Source organism: Chelonia mydas, chromosome 4, assembly GCF_015237465.2.
Source record: "Chelonia mydas isolate rCheMyd1 chromosome 4, rCheMyd1.pri.v2, whole genome shotgun sequence".
In the NCBI taxonomy this organism is placed as follows: domain Eukaryota; kingdom Metazoa; phylum Chordata; order Testudines; family Cheloniidae; genus Chelonia; species Chelonia mydas.
In genome coordinates, this window is record NC_057852.1 from 51,953,344 (window position 1) to 51,973,444 (window position 20,101).

At 42.1% G+C, this 20,101-nt stretch overlaps 1 protein-coding gene across 2 annotated transcripts in view; it reads right to left on the bottom strand.

The window, feature by feature from the left end:
- Nucleotides 1–16,612, bottom strand: part of SETD7 (SET domain containing 7, histone lysine methyltransferase) — a 33,189-nt gene extending 16,577 nt beyond the window's left edge. Inside the window, exons 1-4 of one of the 2 annotated variants that reach the window (XM_043545673.1) lie at nt 16,608–16,612; nt 16,235–16,302; nt 7,190–7,319; nt 153–354 (exon numbers count right to left, since the gene is read on the bottom strand). In XM_043545673.1, coding sequence (XP_043401608.1) covers nt 153–354; nt 7,190–7,319; nt 16,235–16,274 — 372 coding nt within the window. In that variant the 5' untranslated portion in view covers nt 16,275–16,302; nt 16,608–16,612. Of the gene's footprint in view, nt 1–152; nt 355–7,189; nt 7,320–16,234; nt 16,518–16,607 lie in introns of those variants that run through there. The other variant, XM_037897232.2, reaches the window with a different exon arrangement.
- Between the last annotated feature and the right edge of the window lie 3,489 nt (nt 16,613–20,101).

Here is a 20,101-nt window from a genome sequence, read left to right on the forward strand (position 1 = left end):
CCAAGTTCATGGAGCCAGGTCTAGCAATATGTCTTGCAACAGCTAGAAAGAAGCTTCCTCCCTAGGCCACATAGCAGTAACATATTTCAGCCTATACGGCTTCTGTGCCCTTCTTTTATTCTCCAACAAAGAAAACAGGAGATCAGGCTTACCGGGTAATATATCCAACACACGCCATGTCGATTATCATCTTTGTACTGCCCTTTGAATATCAGTCGTCCATCAATGTCATATTCCTGGGCAGGTCCATTAAGTTCTCCATCCACATGCGTGCCATGAAGAACCCCTCCATCCTCATAAGTGTAGAGTCCCTGGCCTTGGAGAGCATCATCGACATAATACCCTTCCAGTGTGCTGGTAACAAAGAAAAAAAGACAGATGGTGCAGTTGTTCCCCTCTTTTAAACAGAGCTCTTGAGAACTGGACAATATACTCAGTACAACCCTCACCCTCTGGGCATACTGCATATCATTTTAAAACCCCAAATCAAAAAAAACAAAACAAAACAAAAGCTAGTCTCCACTGAATTCTCTAGTTAAATAACACTTAGCACTTGTATTGTACTTTCATTGTCCAAGCACTTTACAGATGTTAATCATTCCATTGTACTGATTCAGCATTCTTGATCCACACTGCTACATTTTATAGATGGGGACACTGAGGAAGAGAGGTGAAGTGATTTATCCAAGGCCAAAGAGGGAATTCTTGTCAGAGCAGATTGCTTTTGGATTAGGATTCTCTCTCTTCTAACCCTATGCTCAGACCTTCAGATCCCATCTCTTCAAAGAGAATGTCTATACTACCCCCCTGATCAACACTTCTGGGATTGATGCACCAGGGTTGATTTAGAGGGTCTAGTGAAGACCCGCTAAATTGACCACAGATTGCTCTCCAGTTGAGCCCAGTACTTTACCCTGAATGAGAAGAGTAAGGTAAGTTGACGGGAGAATGTCTCCCGTTGACCCAGCGTAGCGTGGACCCCGAGGTAAGCCGATCCAGGGCTGGCTCTACTCAGCACTTACCAAAAAATTTGCCACCCCAAGCTGCGAGGGCGCAGCAACTGCCCAAGCAAGAAGAAGAAGAAAAAAAAAAGGATGGATGGATGGCCGGAATGCCGCCCCTGGAATTGTGCTACCCCAAGCACATGCTTGCTTTGCTGGTGCCTAGAGCCGGACCTGAGCAACATCGACTCCAGCTACATTATTCATGGAGTCATGTAGCTTAGGTCGACTTACCACAGTAGTGTAGACATAGCCTAAGTCTTGGGCTACACTACCAACTGACGTCAGTAAAATTATGGTGCTCAGGATGTGGATATTCCACACCCCTGAGCAATGTAGTTATATCGACTTAACCCCTAGCGTAGCCAGCACTTCTCCCATCAACATAGCCACTGCCTCTCGGGGAGGTGGAGTACCTACGCTGATGGGAGAAGCTCTCCTGTCAGCATAGGCTAGCAGCTGCACTGCTGTAAGTGTAGACAAGCCCTAACATACTACCAGCCTGGTGTTAGTTCTTGTCAACAACGTATTTAACAGCTGCCTGCACCAGATTTTCCAGAATCACTGTCATTTTGTTCTTTATTAGTACTGTCAAGTGATTAAAAAAATTAATCGCGATTACTCACGCTGTTAAACAATAATAGAATACCGTTTATTAAAATATGTTTGGATGTCTTCTACATTTCAAATATAATTGATTTCAATTATAACAGAATACAAAGTGTACAGTGCTCACTTTATATTTTTTATTACAAATATTTGAACTGTAAAAAACAAAAGAAATAGTATTTTTCAATTTACTTAATACAAGTACTATAGTGTAATCTATCATGAAAGTTGAACTTACAAATGTAGAATTATGTACAAAAATAACTGCATTCAAAAACAAAACAATATAAAACTTTATAGCCTAGAAGTCCCTTCAGTCCTATTTCTTGTTCAGCAAATTGCTCAAACAAGTTTGTTTACATTTGCAGGAGCTAAGGCTGCCCACTTCTCGTTTACAATGTCACCTGAAAAGCGAGAACAGGGGCTGACATGGCACTGTTGTAGCCGGCATTGCAAGACAGTTTACACGTCAGATGCGCTAAAGATTCATATGTTTGTTCATACTTCAACCACCATTCCAGATGACATGCGTCCATGCTGATGATGGGTTCTGCTAGATAATAATCCAAAGCAGTGCAGACCAAAGCATGACATCTGACTCAGATGATGAAAATGAACAACATCAGAAGGTTGATTTTCTTTTTTGGTTCTTTGGGTTCTGTAGTTTCTGCATCAGATCGTTGCTTTTTTAAGACTTCTGAAAGCATGCTACACACATCATCCCTCTCAGATTTTGGAAGGCACTTCTGATTCTTAAATCTTGGGTCGAGTGCTGTAGCTATCTTTAGAAATATCACATTGGTATCTTCTTTTCAATTTGTCAAATCTGCAGCGAAAGTATTCTTAAAATGAACAATATGTGCTGGGTCATCATCCGAGACTGCTATAAAATATATGGTAGAATGCAGGTAAAACAGAGCAGGAGACATACAATTCTGCCCCTAGGAGTTCAGTCACAAGTTTAATTAACGCATTTTTTTTTTTTTTAAACAAACATCAGCATGGAAGCATGTCCTCTGGAATGGTGGCTGAAGCATGAAGGGGCATGCGAATGTTTAGCATATCTGGCACATAAATACCTTGCAATGCCTGCGACAAAAGTCCCATGTGAATGCCTGTTCTCACTTTCTGGTGACATTGTAAATAAGAAGTGGGCAGCAGCATCTCTTTAAATGTAAACAAGCTTGTTTGTCTTAACGATTGGTTGAATGAGAAGTAGGACTGAGTGGACTCCTAGGCTCTAAAGTTTTGCATTGTTTTGTTTTTGAGTGCAGTTACGTAACAATAAAAAGTCTACATTTGTAAGTTTCACTTTCATGATAAAGAGATTGCGTTGGAGGTGAACTGAAAAATACTGTTTCTTTTGTTTATCATTTTTACAGTACAAATATTTGTAATAAATAATAAAAAGTGAGCAGTGTACACTCTCTTATGTATTGTAATTGAAATCAATATATTTGAAAATGTAGAAAACATCCAAAATACTTAATAAATTTCAATTGGTATTCTATTGTTTAACAGTGCAATTGAAACCACAATTAATCACAATTAATTCTTTTAATCATGATTTTTTTTTAAGTTAATCGCATGAGTTAACTGAGATTAAAAAAATAGGGCTGTCAATTTAAATATATATATACACACACACACACACACACACACACCCCCTCTATTAAAAAGGAATGTACGTTGTCAAGCAAAACTCATACAGCATTTTGCTAGTGAGTCACTGATTTCACATAACTTTTCTCTTACAATACCTTTAAAAGAGTAGCAATGATACTCGGAGCTAGAATATGTTGTCATTTGTTTTCTTTTTTAGAAAACAATGCTGAGAGAAACTAACAATTAGGGATTAAAAAAAATTCCTTATTATAATGTCTCTTTCCTTGCAAGCTAAAACTTTTTTTTTTTTTAAACAGTGTCTACTTTGCCTCAATATATGTAATTAACATATTAGCTGTTTGCTACTTAATGTCTAATAATATTGTCTACACAATTTATGTTAAAATGCAATGACATCTATGGTAAAAGCATAACCGTCTATGTGTTTCAGAAGACTTCAAATATTTGCTTTATTGTTGTTGGATATGGGTATCAAAGAGACTCTTGAGTTTCTAAAGTTTCCCTTCTTTACTTTTAGAGTGTTTTGTCCCACTGCAAGAAAGATACTTTTGTTGATACAACGCAAAAGCAAGATGCCCATAACTCAGTATTTCAGATCGCACTAGGACTTCAGGTTTATCTGCAAAAGGAAATGAACCTGTTCATTCCAAATGTCAGTTGAGGGAAGGCTAAGGAAAAGCGGTTGTGGACAACCATGCTTTGGCTACTAAAATGGACAGAGTTAAACTTTTTTTCCAACAAGGACAGGACATTCAATACAAGCACAAGGGATCAGTTGTTGTCAACCACGGGCCATTTTCCTAGTGTATAAGGTGTTAGTTTTCCCTGCTTGTTTCTAGCTCCAGTAAAAATCAGCTTCAGAAATCTTCCTATGAAGTGAGCTGTAGCTCACGAAAGCTTATGCTCAAATAAATTGGTTAGTCTCTAAGGTGCAACAAGTACTCCTTTTCTTTTTGCGGATACAGACTAACACGGCTGCTACTCTGAAAAGAAATCTTCCTGGTAACTGAACATGCAAAGAATGCTGAATGTTAAGATTGTAAGCTCCTCAGGGGAGGAGTCACCTTCACATTGTGTCAAGCACATTTTCAGCAGTTATTATAATAAATTAAAATGTTAAAGCTCCAGGTCACTGACATTACAACTGCCCTGTAAACCTTCGAACAATTTTTGGGAGGTTGTTTGTCTCCCCCCACCTCTCATTTTCTCCAACGCAAGTCTCTGGGATTTCTCTATACAACTTAAAAATGTTAACCTCCCACCCTTCCTCTCTATGCTCAGGGATGCCTCAATCTTTCCCACTTCTAGTAATTCCCAAACAAATAAGCTTCAAACTTTCCCTTTTGTAACACTGTTCTCAGCACTTGCTAGAGAAGTGCCAGTTTAGAAAATGCATCTGAAGAAGTGGGTTTTTTACCCACGAAAGCTTATGCCCAAATAAATCTGTTAGCCATCGGACTTCCTGTTTTAGTTTAGAAAATGTTTCTAGTTCTCCATAGAGAACAGCAGTTGTTCGATGACATCCAACGCTTTTCTGCTCACAGGGATTATTCTCAAAATGCTCTCAGACAAATGTTAGTGTGAAAGTAAAAGTACCCAATACAAAATGTGGAGTATGCTGGAGTTGAAATTTCATTCTTTGCAAAACATGTTTTTTCTACAAAATGACAATTTGATCCAATCTCTCTCACTTCTTTAAATAATCAACACACAGGACAGCAATGCTGACAATGAGCGGAAAGGTTTACTTCTGCTAAATACCCAAGTGCTGGTTTGGACCATTTTATTCCCCTATCCAAAAAAAAAATTTTAAAAAATGAGAACATTTATAATGTTGCATATGGTCCCTATTCAGGGTTTGGTAGGAACAACCTACTCCTGAACAGGAGAGCTACAGTGCAGTTGTCAGCCTTCACTGGTAGGACTGCAATGGAAACTGGCCATGGAGGAAACATGTCTGGGCTAAGCCAAAAACAATTAACTTGTGCTAAAGCACACAAGAGTATAAGGGGTTGGGTGTTTTGGGAGTCATGGCAGAAAGAGTTGAGCTCTGATGAAGACAGGGAGCAGGGAAATGACAGCTTTGATGAAGCCAGGGGAGCAGAAAATCTGGTTTAATTCCTTGTTTAAGAAAAAAAATCCTTAAAGAAACAAAAAATCAACTTTCCCGTCTCTTCCACACCCCCTCCGCCCCCCGTATTTAAACCATGAACTTTTGGGTGCAGCATCCTTTTTCATTAGCTGTCCCAAAGCTGTGCAAACTGCAATATCATCAGTTAGGCTGTCCAAAAGTAACTAGCAGCATTTGAGTCAACTCTACTTTAGTTAAGCTCAAACCTGTATGGGCCCTATCCACATTACAGAAAACAGTTTTAAAAATATATATATACACAGATACTCAGACTATTGTGTTTAATTTTGGTCTGATAGTTACCAAAAACGTACAATAGGTAACTGTTTTGTTTGTCAAAGAATCTGATGTTCATGAAAGGTGCTGGGTTGACAGCTCTGAAGAATTACAGAAGAGACACGGCATAAATACAGGGAAGCTCAGGCTGCCAATGCAACCCTGCCTGCACCCTGCCATTTGGAGGGACCACTTCTCAGAGTAAAGAACAGTAGCTCAGTTTCCATATCTAGACAATCTCTGGCCTCTCTGCGGAGACTTCCAACAAGTATGTTTACACTGAAGCCTCCTCTGAGAAATCAAACCTCATTTTACATATGCCAGCTGTTAGTAATATTTTTCAGTCATTCCCAACAGGCCTTGAAATGGCCAATTGCTACAGACAAATAAGGTTTCCCTAGTGAGCATGCGGGCCCATAAAATTCAATTTTGCAGAACTTATTCTTTAGAAAAATCATTTAGAAAAATAAGGTTACAGGCCCTTATGGCTGGGAAGATAAACTTGCCAGTTTGAACTACATGTAAAACAATGCCATGCTACACCCCTGAGTTAGCTGATAGGCAGCTCCAGTACCTCTGGCTGCTGCTCAGAACTTTGCCAAGCATAAGCAGAACGGAATTGACAAGACTTTGGGGGTCAGTTTCACCACCACTATTCATAGCACTACACAGCTGCGAAAATCAAGAATGATGTCATTTTGTATATCAGCTGCTCCTTCTGAGGAAATTGCTGAGCAACAGCAAAGAGAGGTACTAGACCGATTTGTGAGGAAAGGGGTGGGGTGAGGTGGAGTGTGTGTGGGGGGAAATACGGCTAGGAACAGTGAAGTAATTGAGACCTTCCACTTTTTACAGATGAGGAAACTAGCCTGATTTTCAGAAATGCATCTACAATTGCCACTGTCTTCAGTGGGAGTTATGCTGTGACAGAGAGAGTCAGGTCATAAATGATTTTTACAAGATCAAAGAGCTGGGAATATAAGCCATATTTAATTCAGTCAATATTTTAACCACTAGACCGCAGTGTCCACTAAACAAGTTTCAGCACTAATTAGATTGTAAGCTCTTTTGTGCAGAGACCATTTCTTTCTGTATCTTTGTAGTGGCCCCATATTACTGGGCCCAAATCCAAAATGGAGCCTCTGGGCATTACCATAATACAAAAAGCCCAATGAACCAGACTGGAAAATAGTTGTCAGCAGGTTTTTAAACCACCATGTATGGAGTTAAAATCATAAGACTTCCTTGAAATCTTGAATTAATTTAAAGCTTTACTATTAAAGAGGACTACAGTGACTTGACTCTCATATTAAGGAGCAGTCCCTGGGGTCACTCCATTATTTTCAGAGTTCACAAACAGATGGAGACACTGTTACTCTAGCCAGCACACAATGAAGAAACTATCCAACTAAAGCTCTCATCGGAAAGCAGCTGCTGGAACTAGGAACACATATATCCTCCCCCGCCAAAAAAAGTTAGTTACATACTGGTGTAAACAGGAGAAAAAAAAAAAAAAAAGGAAGACGAGAAAAGAGCCAATGTTTACCTTCCATCAAAAAAGAAGAACTTGCCACGGCCGTTCTTTTCTCCATGCACAAAGTTTCCCTCAAATCTGTCTGTGGATGAATAGGTGACTGTACAGAACCCATGTGGCAACCCATCATCATCCAGAAGCCCTTAAGCAAAAACAAAAACAAATAAAAAATAGCAAAGATATCAGAACAGGTGTGCAATCACATATAGTAATCAACATATATCTCCCTTCCATATGTTGTTGCTCCCCAAAATATTTATTTTAACAGACCTACTAATCAAAATATTTTATTTAAAACAAAAAAATGGGCCAGAGCTATTCAGGACTATTTGCAGCCAGTTACTTCATGGCAACAACCTGTTCCAAAAATCTTTGGGGAGAAAAAAAAAAAAGCCAAGATAGAGTAGTTGATGGAATAAGACAACACACTTCTCAACTAAGTACTGCCCATACTGTATTATGTTCAAGTACCTTTAAAAAAAAAAAAAAAAAAAAAAGAGCCACTTCCTAGAAGTATTTCTCCCACATGACACTGGAATGGATTAAAGGCTTTCCAGTTCATACAATTATAAATTTAAAAAAACAAAACAAAACTTGTACATCTTGAAAAACATGCTCAACACCTACTAGCCCAAAGACAAATCCTACTAGCCAGAGTGAAAAAAATCCCTTTGCGTCCAAACTACATCCCGTGAAATTTAAACAGGCTTTGTAATGTTTATTATTTACTCTAGTTTTAACAAATCAGACCACTTTCTATTTAACACACTTTAAGTATAGTTTACTATGTCTTGCTTGCTCAGGTTATGCCTCCTTTCCCTTCCATGCTTCATGTCCCTTTTTCCTTTATTGCAAGAGATCACAGTGCATCTTTTTCTATTGTTTTCAATATCTGTTTTTTCTCTTCCTTCACCCTTTGTAAGCTTCTCTCTTCCTACCTTGTGTGCTTTTCCTCCTCTCCTGTATTTTCTCTTTCCCATTTCTCCTCAAAGGCTCTCCGCTATCCCTTCCTCTATTTCTTCCACCTCCCTCCTTAAGCAGACAAAAACCAAACATCTAAAAAGCCAAAAGATGATCACAGGTGGCCCTGCTGTCTAGAGGCAATATCCAGGTGAAAAACCCAAGTTCTCTCCACAGCTGCTGGGAAGTGGGAGAGTGCTTGGGAAGTTCACTGCTTTGTAGACTCCAGCTGGGAAGCGTCTGATTTGAACACCTCCCAGCCCGATCTGACCATTCCATTACACCTCTGCTATTCCACAGCTTCCGGTTGCTCACAGAGTGGGGAGCATGGCAAGTCTCTGCTAATCTGTACCTCCTCCGCTTCTGATTCTGGGGTTCCTCTCTAGCAAACAGCTTCCGCATCTGCTTCCACTGTTGCTCTGAACTTTCTCAAGCAGCAGCATGAATCAGACCTGATTCCTCCCACTTTCACTACTGCCCACAGGATTCAGAACAGCAGCTGTGTAAACTGATGAAGGTCTGTCAGTTTTCACTCCTCTGTAGTTTTGGAAAACCAGGAGCAGCAGCAGCAAAGAAACCAAAGTCACTTGATTCAGAAAGATGATACTTCACTGGTTACCACTTGGATTCACATTCTGGAAGATGATCTTCCCAACTCCACTGTTTTTCCCTGCCCTGCCAACCTTACAGTCTAGGTTAGAGAGGAAAGATGACACAGAAAGAGACATTGTAAGGGAAGGAAGGAGGACAAATGAAGCTTCTATGAGCTCAGGGAAAGCATGTTGCATAAGCATCAATCCCCCTTCTCTTGAGTCAGGACTTTCTGTGCCCTTATTTCCCCTTCTTTACTATTCCCTAGAGCTGAAAGCCCCATGTTATTGCTTATCTATAACTCTTCTACAAAGTACACCAAGCAGTTCAGAAAAAATGTAACTACCTTTTTCCAGGTAACACACATATATACACTCCTACATCAGAGCTGGACACAGTGTGGTCTAGGGAATCTCCTCTCAGGTGTTAATAAGTTACATGCACAGACCAAGGGGGAGGAACCAAGCAGCCACATCCATCATTTTAAAGCAAGCTGGTTTTCAACATGCCAGCTAACAGATCACACTGTCAACATACACATTTCTTCACCTTTGTTACCAACATCACCTTGAATTATTAAAGGCCTTAAAATCCATTTTACTGTCACTGCTGTTTACTGCTTGCATTTCTCTCACCTTGGATAATTAAAGTGCACAGAGTCAGCGTTAGCTTGTAAGCGCTGCAGCAGTGACTGTCTTTTTGTTGTGTGTTTGTATGGTACCTAGCACAACGGCGTCCTAGTCCGAGTAGGCTCCTAGGCACGATCGTAATATAAATAATAATAATATTTTCAGGATGTTAGTGCTTCAATATTTGGGTTTCAAAAATTGCAGAGGAATGTTTATTTAAAAACTCAATTGTTTCCACTAGCATTTAAAAACACAAGATCAGATTCATTCCGCTGCAGGTGCCATGGAGAGGCAGTTTTCACCTCCCCTACTCGGGGGCTGCAGGGACTGATGTAGGCTATTATTCACTTTTGTGCTGCCCTAAGTCATGCCCCTGCTGCAACGGCCCCTATGGGGTTTTGCAGGGACAGAGAATATCCAGGCTCCAGTTTTTTGGGCTATACCACACTCCCTTGTGACTGCTTACACCCCATTTTCACACCATCCTCAGCACGCCCTGGAACGCCACAAGCCAGGATCTGCTGTGGAAGTGGTGCAGATGTGGCTCTGTGCCTGGCATAGGAGCCTTCTTCAGCAGGAATACTCACAAGTGGTGCGTATGCAGTGTTCCCAACTCTCATGGTTTTGTCATGAGTCTCATGATAATTATTGTTTTCTTAAAGCACCAGCTTCTGGAGTCAAGGGGATATGTGATTATTTCAGCCTTCATTCTTAAAGAAAAAGTAAGTTGCCAGCCCTCATGGCTCTGGAGAAAGTTTTAAAATGTGACCCGAGTGCACCCTAAAAGATCAAAAAGCAGAAGGCAAATAAAAAGACCACATCTATTATTTTTACATAATCATGATTTTAAAGCAAATCTCATGATTTTTGCTGAGCATGACTCATGATTTTTGAACACTTGGGGATGGCAATACTGCCTATACTGGTCCTATGGACCTTTCACCCCAGACTAGCTCACACAAAGGGACCATAAGATAACAAATAATCCTGTCCATTGGGGAAAACACATCCATTGGTCTCAGGATTTAGGAAGGAATTTAAAAAAATATTTTATTTAAACAAAAAAAGTTACCTTTTAAGCCAAACCCAAATGGATAGGTCCCTTGGTACTCTAACATTGGTTTATTTCATTATTTAAACTCCACAATTGCTACAGGGAGAGTGACACAGAGGACTGTCTGTGCCAACTAACAAAGGGCTCACTGTTCTTTACAAGCAACTCCTGCCTCAGACCTAACAAACTCACTACACCTAATTCACCCTTCGATTATATTTATCCATAAAAGGTAGCATGTGATATCTGTACTGAAAGCTTGTAACTTACAAATATTCAATCATTGCAAGATGCAGGTACAAGTAACATTTAAGAACTAATGTAGCTACATTGAAAATTATGCCCTTATGGAGTGAAGTGAATCACTAGGGAATCATATGGTTAGGTACTGGCCCATTCAAGTGGGAGAGTGTTGTGAGACCTCCCTGTCCAGCCAATTATGTAATGTATTGTTCAACTGTCCACCTCTGCACTAAGCCAGGACAGTCCATGGAAAACCAAAGACAAACAACAAAACCACTTGGAAGTTAAAAGAAATGATAGGACAGTGAGGGGATTGCCTTGTCTGTGAATAAAGCCATGAGACTGATTCAGTATATCACAGGGTGGAGAAAGTCACTCCACCTCCATTGACTGAGGAGGCACCTTGATGAAAGACTGGGTCCTAGCTCCTTGGGGCTAGCAATGCTTCAAAAGACTGACTTGCGGGGTAAGAATCTACTTTACTAGACAGGATAGGTAATATTCATAAATTTAGGCCCTAGTTCACATTTTATTGTTTCCACCACTCACACTTATTTCTACATAAATCTCTATTCTTTCTTAAATAAGTTTCCTTTTTGTTTTACTATAACTGAATTCAAGTGTTGTGTGATATACAGCAGTGGGCTAAGGTCAGACTGGTAAACTGGGGTACACTGCTCCTTTGGGAATGGAAGATCAGGGATTTCTATAAGTATCCAGTGATCAGGGGCTGGATACCACAGGAGGACACTCTGAAGGGACTCAGGGGCTGGGGTGTAAATATTGTCAAGCTGCAGGGCAAAGGCAGGGCTGGCATAGGCCAGAGGAGAGTTCTTGAGTTGCTGACAGGATAGCTGTGTTAGCTCTGTAACACCCAGCTGGCACAGGCAAAGAAAACTTTATCATGCTGGAGGCAGGTGGCAACAAGCTGACTCACAGATCTGGGTTCTCCAGAGAGAGTCAGAGAGAGTATGGAGTCTAAGTTGGAAAGGAGATGTCCAGGAGAGGATTGCTGTGAGTAGAAGTCCAATTAAGTATGAGCAAGTTTGAAAAAAGCTGAAGTTGACTAAACAGAGCAGGTTATGTCATCTTCAAGCTGAGAGTAGTGAGAAAAGGTAGTGAGAGTGTGGGAACGATGAAAAATAAGTTACATTGTAAAAATATTTTGGTTTTAATAATCTAAGGTATTACTAGTAAGTAGGAGAGAATGTTTTAAAACAGGCAAGCATGCTGCTCTCCAAACCAGTAGAAGAAAGGCAAGCTCCTGGCCCATTGGGGGTGTGTGTGTGTGTGTGTGTGTGTGTGTGTGTGTGTGTGTGTGTGTGTGTGTGTGTGTGTGTGTGTGTGTGTGTGTGTGTGTGTGTGTGTGTGTGTGAGAGAGAGAGAGAGAGAGAAAATAAGGGTTTGTCTACATAGGAAATTGTTTACTAGTTACACCAGTATAGTTAAAGTGCTATAGTTACACCAGTATAACAGTGTGGACACTCTGATTCCGGAATAAGAGTGGCTTTTTCCTGTTTACAAACTAAATCAGAAAAAAAGCAAAAAAAAAAAGAAAAACACCCAAAACCCTCTTATACCAGAGTTAAAGTGCTCACGAGTTATACTAGTGTAACTATATGGGTTTAAATTCACAACTTAGTTTATGTTGATTTAACTTTCCCATATAGACAAACTGTAAGGAAGTAAAACTAATTCCTGACAGAAGGGCAAGATTGTTATAAAGTACCGAGGAGAAAATATTTTCAGGTTAAGTCAAACTGTGCACACTGTACTGCAACAAAATATTTGTTCAGTTTGGTGAGGATGCTACTGGAGTGCAAAAACAATTAAAACTGTCATTATAATCTGTATAAACATACATTACATGCCAGAATTTTTGTGCAGTAGGAGGCATATTCTCCCAGTGATTTTAACAGAGACCTGCAGTCTAGTGGCCTCCGTACAAAGCGAGAGCCATGAACTTGAGTTCTAACTTCAGACATGACAGAGAACAGTGGCTCTCAAATTTTTGTACTGGTGACCCCTTTCACATCGCAAGCCTCTGAGTGCAACTCCCCCTTGTAAATTAAAAACACTTTTTAATATATTTACCACCATTATAAATGCTGGAGTCAAAGCAGCGGTTGTGGTGGAGGCTGACAGCTCATGACCCCCCATCTAATAACCTCAGAACCCCATCAGGGGTCTCCAACCCCCAGTTTGAGAACCTCTGACAGAGAGGGTCCAATTCTTCTCACGTTACTTTTACATCAGAAGAAGTGAAAGGGGAAAAAAATTAAATCCAGCCTGCCTTAACCTAAGGCAAATCAATTTTAAGCTTAGTTACACTGGTGCAACTTTTCTAATATACACCAGGCCTTACGATTCAGTCCAATTCCTACTGAAGTCAACCGCAAAAGTCTCACTGATTACAGTGGAACCAAAATGGAATACTTCATTTCGCCTCCTCAATTGCCCCTACCCATTTGTAAAAGAGAGAGAGAGAGTTTTTGCTTCATTCCCTTATTTGGACATTATCAAGATTCTTGTATCTTCTCTAGATAGTAAACTCTTCAGAGCAGTGACCTGTCTTTCTGTGGGTTTGTAAAGCATGTAGCACACTAGACCCCCAGCCTTAACTGAGGCCTTTATACAAGGCTACAATACAAATAATAATAATAGGGTTAATAAGAGACTAAAACACATGAAGGCCAGCCTGGTGGTCTAGTAGTAGTGGTCTGTATTGTGAGGCAACAGACCTGGGTACGATCTCATTCCTAGTTCTAGCTCTGGGGTAAGGGCAAAAAGGAAGTCCCTAATGTCACTCAAAAGCAATCCCTCTGCCAACCAATAGTTACCTTCAAAACTCACCCGAAAACACAGAGAAATAAGCCATTATATGAAACCATATAATGCTGCAAAGGAACTAGCTATGATATCAGGAACCGTATCATCATGCCTAGCACAACTAAAAATAGCCCCCTTACAAGTATTTTTTGGCACGGATATAATACCAAGTTCCTACACAGGTACACGTATAGGCAGAGGCGGTCTACACATCACATCCACAGTATCCGGCACTTTCAGAAACCCCTCTATTCCCCCTTGCAATTTAAAGTTCCTATATAATCTATGAGTTTTGCATAGCCCCCATTGCTAAAATATCCAATCACTTATTATATCTATGTCATAAGACCAGATTCTAGTAGTAGCTGCACAGCACACACTATCACACATCTACTGCCATGCTGCCAAGCTAAGCTCAGTAACCTCTTCAATAAGTGATAATGCACACTGGGTCCTGTTTGCCTGCCACAAGGTACAAGTAACCTGCCAATGACTGATGGGAGTTAGTTGTATCCTGCCACACAAATTCCAACATTGTGCTCTTAACCATGATATCAGAGTATCTAGGACTCCTCTTGGTAGTAGGAGCTGTGACCAGGAATTGTCAACTGGCAAATTTTACTTAAGAGCTTCACAAGGCAAATCCTGACTATATTCCTAAATGCCTAAAAGGGGAATGTATGTTGCTGACAGGGATGCCATTTGTGCTACTATAGGAAATTCTGGAATAGCTTTGACATCACAAACTTCTCCTTTTTAAGGTCTGTATCTCAGTCTCAAAACTCTTCTCTGGTCTTAAAAATGTGCCAACCAGGTGGTTAGCTTTGGGGAGGCACTAGGGCCCAAGGATAGAGCACTGGACCGGGAGTCAGGAGACCTGGATTCTATTCCAGCTGTGCTACTGATCTGCTGTGTGACCCTGAGCTTTTCACTGCCTGCCCCAGTTCCACCTTCCACTCTGTCTCCCTTGTCTCTTTACACAGTAAGCTCTTCAGGGTAGGGACCATCTCTCACTATGTGTAGGTATTTAGAGACTAGCGCACTGTCATCTGGGCCTGTGGATGCTCCTGTAATACAAAGAGTGATACACACACACACACACACATATATATATATGTGTGTGTGTGCGCGCGCATATATATAATATATATATATATATACACATACACACACACACACAAGTTAATAGTTTTGTCCTGCATCTTCAAGACAAAATGTCAATTTTTATATTGCAGAGAGCGGGTGTGTGGTGGGGAGGAGGAGGACAGTAATATTTTATATTTACATAGTGCCTTTCATGCTGAAGGACCTCAAATAACTTAGGTCACTAGAAATATGGCACACTACTGCTAAAATGCAGTCACCTCAGAAGCAGAAGCAGGCAACTAACTGGCGCACACCATACGACACAAAAATGGGAAATATGAGAGTGGAAATGTTGGCTGTGGTGGTCTTTAAGTTGCACACTGAGCCATTGTTTTATACACTATCCTCCAAAAAAATGTGGACCTGATTCTCTGTTGTCCTGCACTTTGTCTAGTCATTTACACCAATGCAAAATGTGTGCAAATCAGGTTAAGACACTACCAAATCAGAATGCAAGTGACCACACTAGGTGCAAGGCTACAGAGAATCAGATCCAATTACTTTAAATTAAACCCCAAGTACATGCCACATACACTTATTTCTTGTTTCAGGTCAAATGTGTCAAAACAGAATAACTCCACTGGAGTCAATTCAGATTGACTGGATGTAAACTGTTGTAATACAGTACCAAACAGAATCTGGTCCTTAATTTGCCATGTAAACTAGATCCTTTCTAGAAAGCCTCCAAGATCTTAACATCAGACAATTATATTTAAAATGAAATGTGTGTACTACCATTGTGACAGTGCATACTATAGAACACCAAGTACTAGGGGCCCAGACCTCGAACCACTTAAACATGGAAGTAACTGTATTCACTTAGCCCTGTCCCACTGAGTAGTTACTCGGGTCCTTAAGTATTGGAAGGATCCGACCCTAAAGATTTACACAGCACCATGTACTTATGAACAGGAACGATCTATTTAGCTGAAAAACGAGTGGCTACTCTCAAAAAAAAAAAAAAAAAAAAAAAAGTATAAATAGGCCTGCAACAAACCAGGCACGAACCGTTCTTGTCCATGGCACTGCTAAGTTTTCCAAGGCATCAGATACCATCTGAAACCTTCTGCCCCACCAGAGATCTTACCTCGCTATAAAAAGCTGCTTCAAGCACTTTTTTAAAAAATGTCGTGAAAACAAAAAGCGGCTCCTTACAAAGGAACCACCGCCCCGCTGCTCTTTACGCATGGTGGGGGGGGCCGGCTGCGGCTCGTCGGGCCGAAGCCGGTAGCGAGAGGCGGAGCAGCGGGAGCGCACCAGCCTGGAGGACGGGGCAGCGGGGCCCGGGCTGGGAGGCTGCTGGGGGGGCGGCGCGCGGCCCAAGCCGTGCCACGTGCTGGCCCCTGCACGCCAAGGCTGGGCTGCGGGAAGGGGGGGGCGCTCGCACTGCGCAGGCCGGCTCTGCCCGCCCCCAAACTTGCCCCCAGCCCCCACCCCAGGGGGAGCTGTAAGGCCCAAGGGGCTGCAGCAGGTTCCGGGCCCCGGCGGCTGCAGGCTGGGGCGGGCAGAGCCGTGCCTGGGGGGCGGAGGGCGGCCGCTCGGCAGCGCGGGGCTGGCGGCGAGCCGCGGTGACCCGGGCTACCCCGCCGGACGGGGCTCGGTTACCTTCCACGGTCTCCTCCAGCGTGTCCTCATCGCTGTCCATGGCCGGGGCCGCTGGGCGCCCTGGGCGGCTGTCCGCGCTCTCCCGCCCTGTCTCCCCCTAGAGCCCGCGGAGCGAACGGCTCCGCGCACCCCAACCGCGGCGTCTGTGCGGGCGCCGGGCTCGCTGCGCTTTGTTATAGAGCAGCTGATCCGCTGACATCACCCAGGCAGGGCCGGGGCCGCCGCCTGACTGACAGCTCCCTGCAGCGCCCGGCCCGCCAGGCAGGCCCACCCCCGCCGCGCGCACAGCCAGGCCCACCCGCGACCCGCCCCGCCGGGAGGTGGGCGCCGAGACAGGGCGAAACCCACCCGCCTAGTGCACCGAAACCGGCACCGGGGCAGGCCCCCACACCCAGCCCGCGGGCAGCCAGCAGAATCAGCAACCCCCCGTGTTCCACAATGGTGAGTCAAGGCACCCAACATCAGGAGATAGATTAAAAATCATGGGATTTAAAAAACAAAATCAATTTTAGATTATTTTTGTCTTCCAACAGTTGAAGCTTTAGGAGACATGTGGCTCACAGTTGTGAGTTTCATCAGCAGCCTTATCTTACAGAAAAAATGAAAGCTGAGATTCTCATGAAACAACATGATTCCTGTAGCCAGGGCCTTAAGAAAAACACCAAATATCACAAATCGTGAGAGCTGGCAAGATACTGAATCACGCACAAACTCTGAGAAAATGGCAGACACACAGTGGTGGCCTGGCATGCACACATCGGCAGGCTCCCCAAAAGAACCCTGCACACACACAGCAGGACTGACTGTCCCAAAGAGAAGGTGTGAGTCTGCACTGGATTCTTTTTTAGGGATGTCCCCAAATTACTATGAACCCTACATGACCGCAAAGGAATAAAGCAGAACCTTTCTTGCTTTGTAGCCTTTGACCTGCTAGAAGACCTTAATCTGGTAATGCTAAAGAAGAGTTTTCGAGCTCAGGGCTTCTCCAAATTTTTCATTTAATAGACCGCTTTGTAAAGAGATCCTCTTTTGGATGCATCTCCCTACCCAGCACCTATCCCCCACTCCTTGGTACTTAGAATCTTGTGTTGTGCAGGCCATCAGGAAGATCTCTGGTGGCCCACAGACCAGTTTGGTGTGGTCTTTTTCACTGGTTCTCTGTTAGGGGAACAGACAAAACAGCTGTGGATGATATTCTGGACAGAACTGTAACTACAATAATATTTGAATACTATTTCTCTTACGTTCACTTAGTCTAATAATTGTTAGAGGTGTTAAATTTAACTGCATGGCAATATAGAGAACGCTGTGTTTAAGGGTCAATGTATTGTTTTAGGAGGGGATGTGGAGGCTTCTTGCAGAAAGTCCCTATTGCCTATAGAACAGCTCCTCTTCCACAGCAAGAAAAAAAACAACAACCTTCAAAGCATGGAACAATGCCCGTCTTATTTGTAAATTCTTGTCATCAGTATCTAGGAGTTGCTTTCTTCTGGACACAGAGTACAAGCTCTTTCCTAGACTTTCAAACATTTAGTAAATAATACAAACTTCAAAACACCACAATGAGGTAGTTATTATTACAATTTTATAGATGGCAACACTGAAGCAAACAGTTAAGATCAACATTTATTTAAAAACTTGGGTGCCTAAAGTTAGGTACTTATATCCATATATGGTAATTACATAAAGGAGGCCTAATTTTCAGGGTACCCTGAGTTCCTACTCACTGACTTCAATGTGTGTTCAGCACCACAGAAATTCAGGGCACTTTTAATTAGATATCTAACTTTAGTCAACTAATTTTGAAAACTTGGCCTATATCTCCTGACACCCAGCCTTGTGTTTTGTCCAGCCTTTACCTAGTCTGTGTTATGTCAGCTTATGCTGCAGGTCACTTTCTGAATATGTACTCATAGTTTGGCCTACTTTAATCAAGATTAGGAGCCCCCCCCAAAAAGGGGGGGGCGGGTTTCCTTCAAATCATTCAATTGGAGTGGTGGAGTATGCCTCCTCTCCAGGTCCTCAGTATCTCCAGGGATTCCCTGCACAGAGGCCCTATGCCTCCACCCCGACTCTGGAACGGCAGATTTCCCTGATTCCATGTTACCAGAGGTCCAAGACTTTTTTAGTAGGGGCTTTCCCAACACAGAGGGAACATTAGGCTTAGCCTGTATTAACTCCTGAGCGAACATCCTATGGTTCTGGGCATTAACTATGCACATCTTTCCTCCCTGGCCCCTCCCCACACAAAAATCCCTGAACCCACTGAGTGCCCAAGTCCACTTGAGCTGTTTAATGGTGGAATCAGAAATGGAACTCAGCAATTCCTACCTTGCAGAGCTCAATCCTCTGTTTGCTTTCAGGCAGTAAAAGAGGAGAGCAGATAGGACATTGTGTCACAAATACCATGGTGATTGATTCTATAGAAAAACCTGAATGCCTTAGAGATTCTTCCTGCCAAGACCTTGAATTCATCTCTAGTAAAAGATATTCTTTCCTATGGTCTCATGTCGTGTATTATTTTATTTGCCTGGCTGTAGCAAAGCTTTTGATCTCAGGGTTCAAAACAGAGAAACACTGCAAATTATTTTATGCAATAAAGCGCAAGGAATGTGTACCTCTAGAGAGGTTGTATTTGATCTGTTAGCCTATCATCTTTCAAGACTCATAAAAAAGATAAACACGTTAGAGTTATAAATGTATTGAGAGATTACACCACCAAAAAATATTATCTGGTATTTTAAAAACAAATTTACCCCTCCAGCTGCTTAAGTTACAAGCTTTATGGCAGTCATGCTTTTGACACATGGTTTATGGAAAACTGCTACTTTGCCAGTTAGAGCTATTACTTCATTTCCTGGCTGGAGGTATGTTCCTATTATGACAAGTTTTCATCAAAAATAAACTGAATAATAGGGAAACAAGGAAACATTTGAACTTTTTTTCAGCTCTTTAAATGTAGTGCAGCACTTCCACTATAATTAGTATGTGATTCTCTCTCTGTAGAGAGAGAATATATAGTGATGTGGTATAAAGGTTTTATTGACTTGATTTTAGGATGGCTAAATTGCCAACTTGCTCCTGTGTATGAGATGACCTCTTAGGATTGGTCCACCAAGACACTAATCGCTCTTCACTCAAATCCCTCTTTCCAGAAAAAAAATATTTTAGGCATAATATTTACATCATAAAAGAAGCAAGAAAGGGCACAAATCCATTTTTCTCCTTTGCAGGTCACCTTTAAGGTGTTGCCTCTCTCTGCAAAATTCCCATTCCCTCCTAACCTGTGACAGAAATGTCAAGCTTGGATCACTGAGTGATAGTACTGCAGGTAGAGTATCAGTCCAGTCCGGTGTACAATTTGTTAGAGAGGAATCCCAGCTAAAAACCCTCTTTCAGACTCCATCTGGGACTTCAGAAACCTCTGTGGTCAGGCCTGTGCACTAGGATGTAGAGGGATAGGGCTGTGCTGTAAGCTTTGGCCAGTGTCAGAGCCAGCAAAGGAAGAAAGCCCAGGTTCAAAAGTGGTCTTTTTAAAAAAGTCCTTGCTGCTCTTTGCACGGCTGAGAGTGAGGATTAATTTCAGTCACCCAGTGAAAGGGAATCATCACCCATTGCCACCAGCTTACAGGAAGATTTTCCAAGAGGTACGTCTATGGATTTGTCATTTCTCTATTGGAAGGCATTTGTGCTCAATGGAATGCTTTGCTTTCAAAAGCCTTAGTTATATTATTTGTTGTGTTATTCTGCATCACATTGCAAAGTCTGACATTTTATGTTACCATGAGGCTTTGATTTCAGTTACATAACCTGTGTCAGTTTGAAATGAGCCCAAGCTGCTATAACACGTGAGGCTGGGCAGGTATC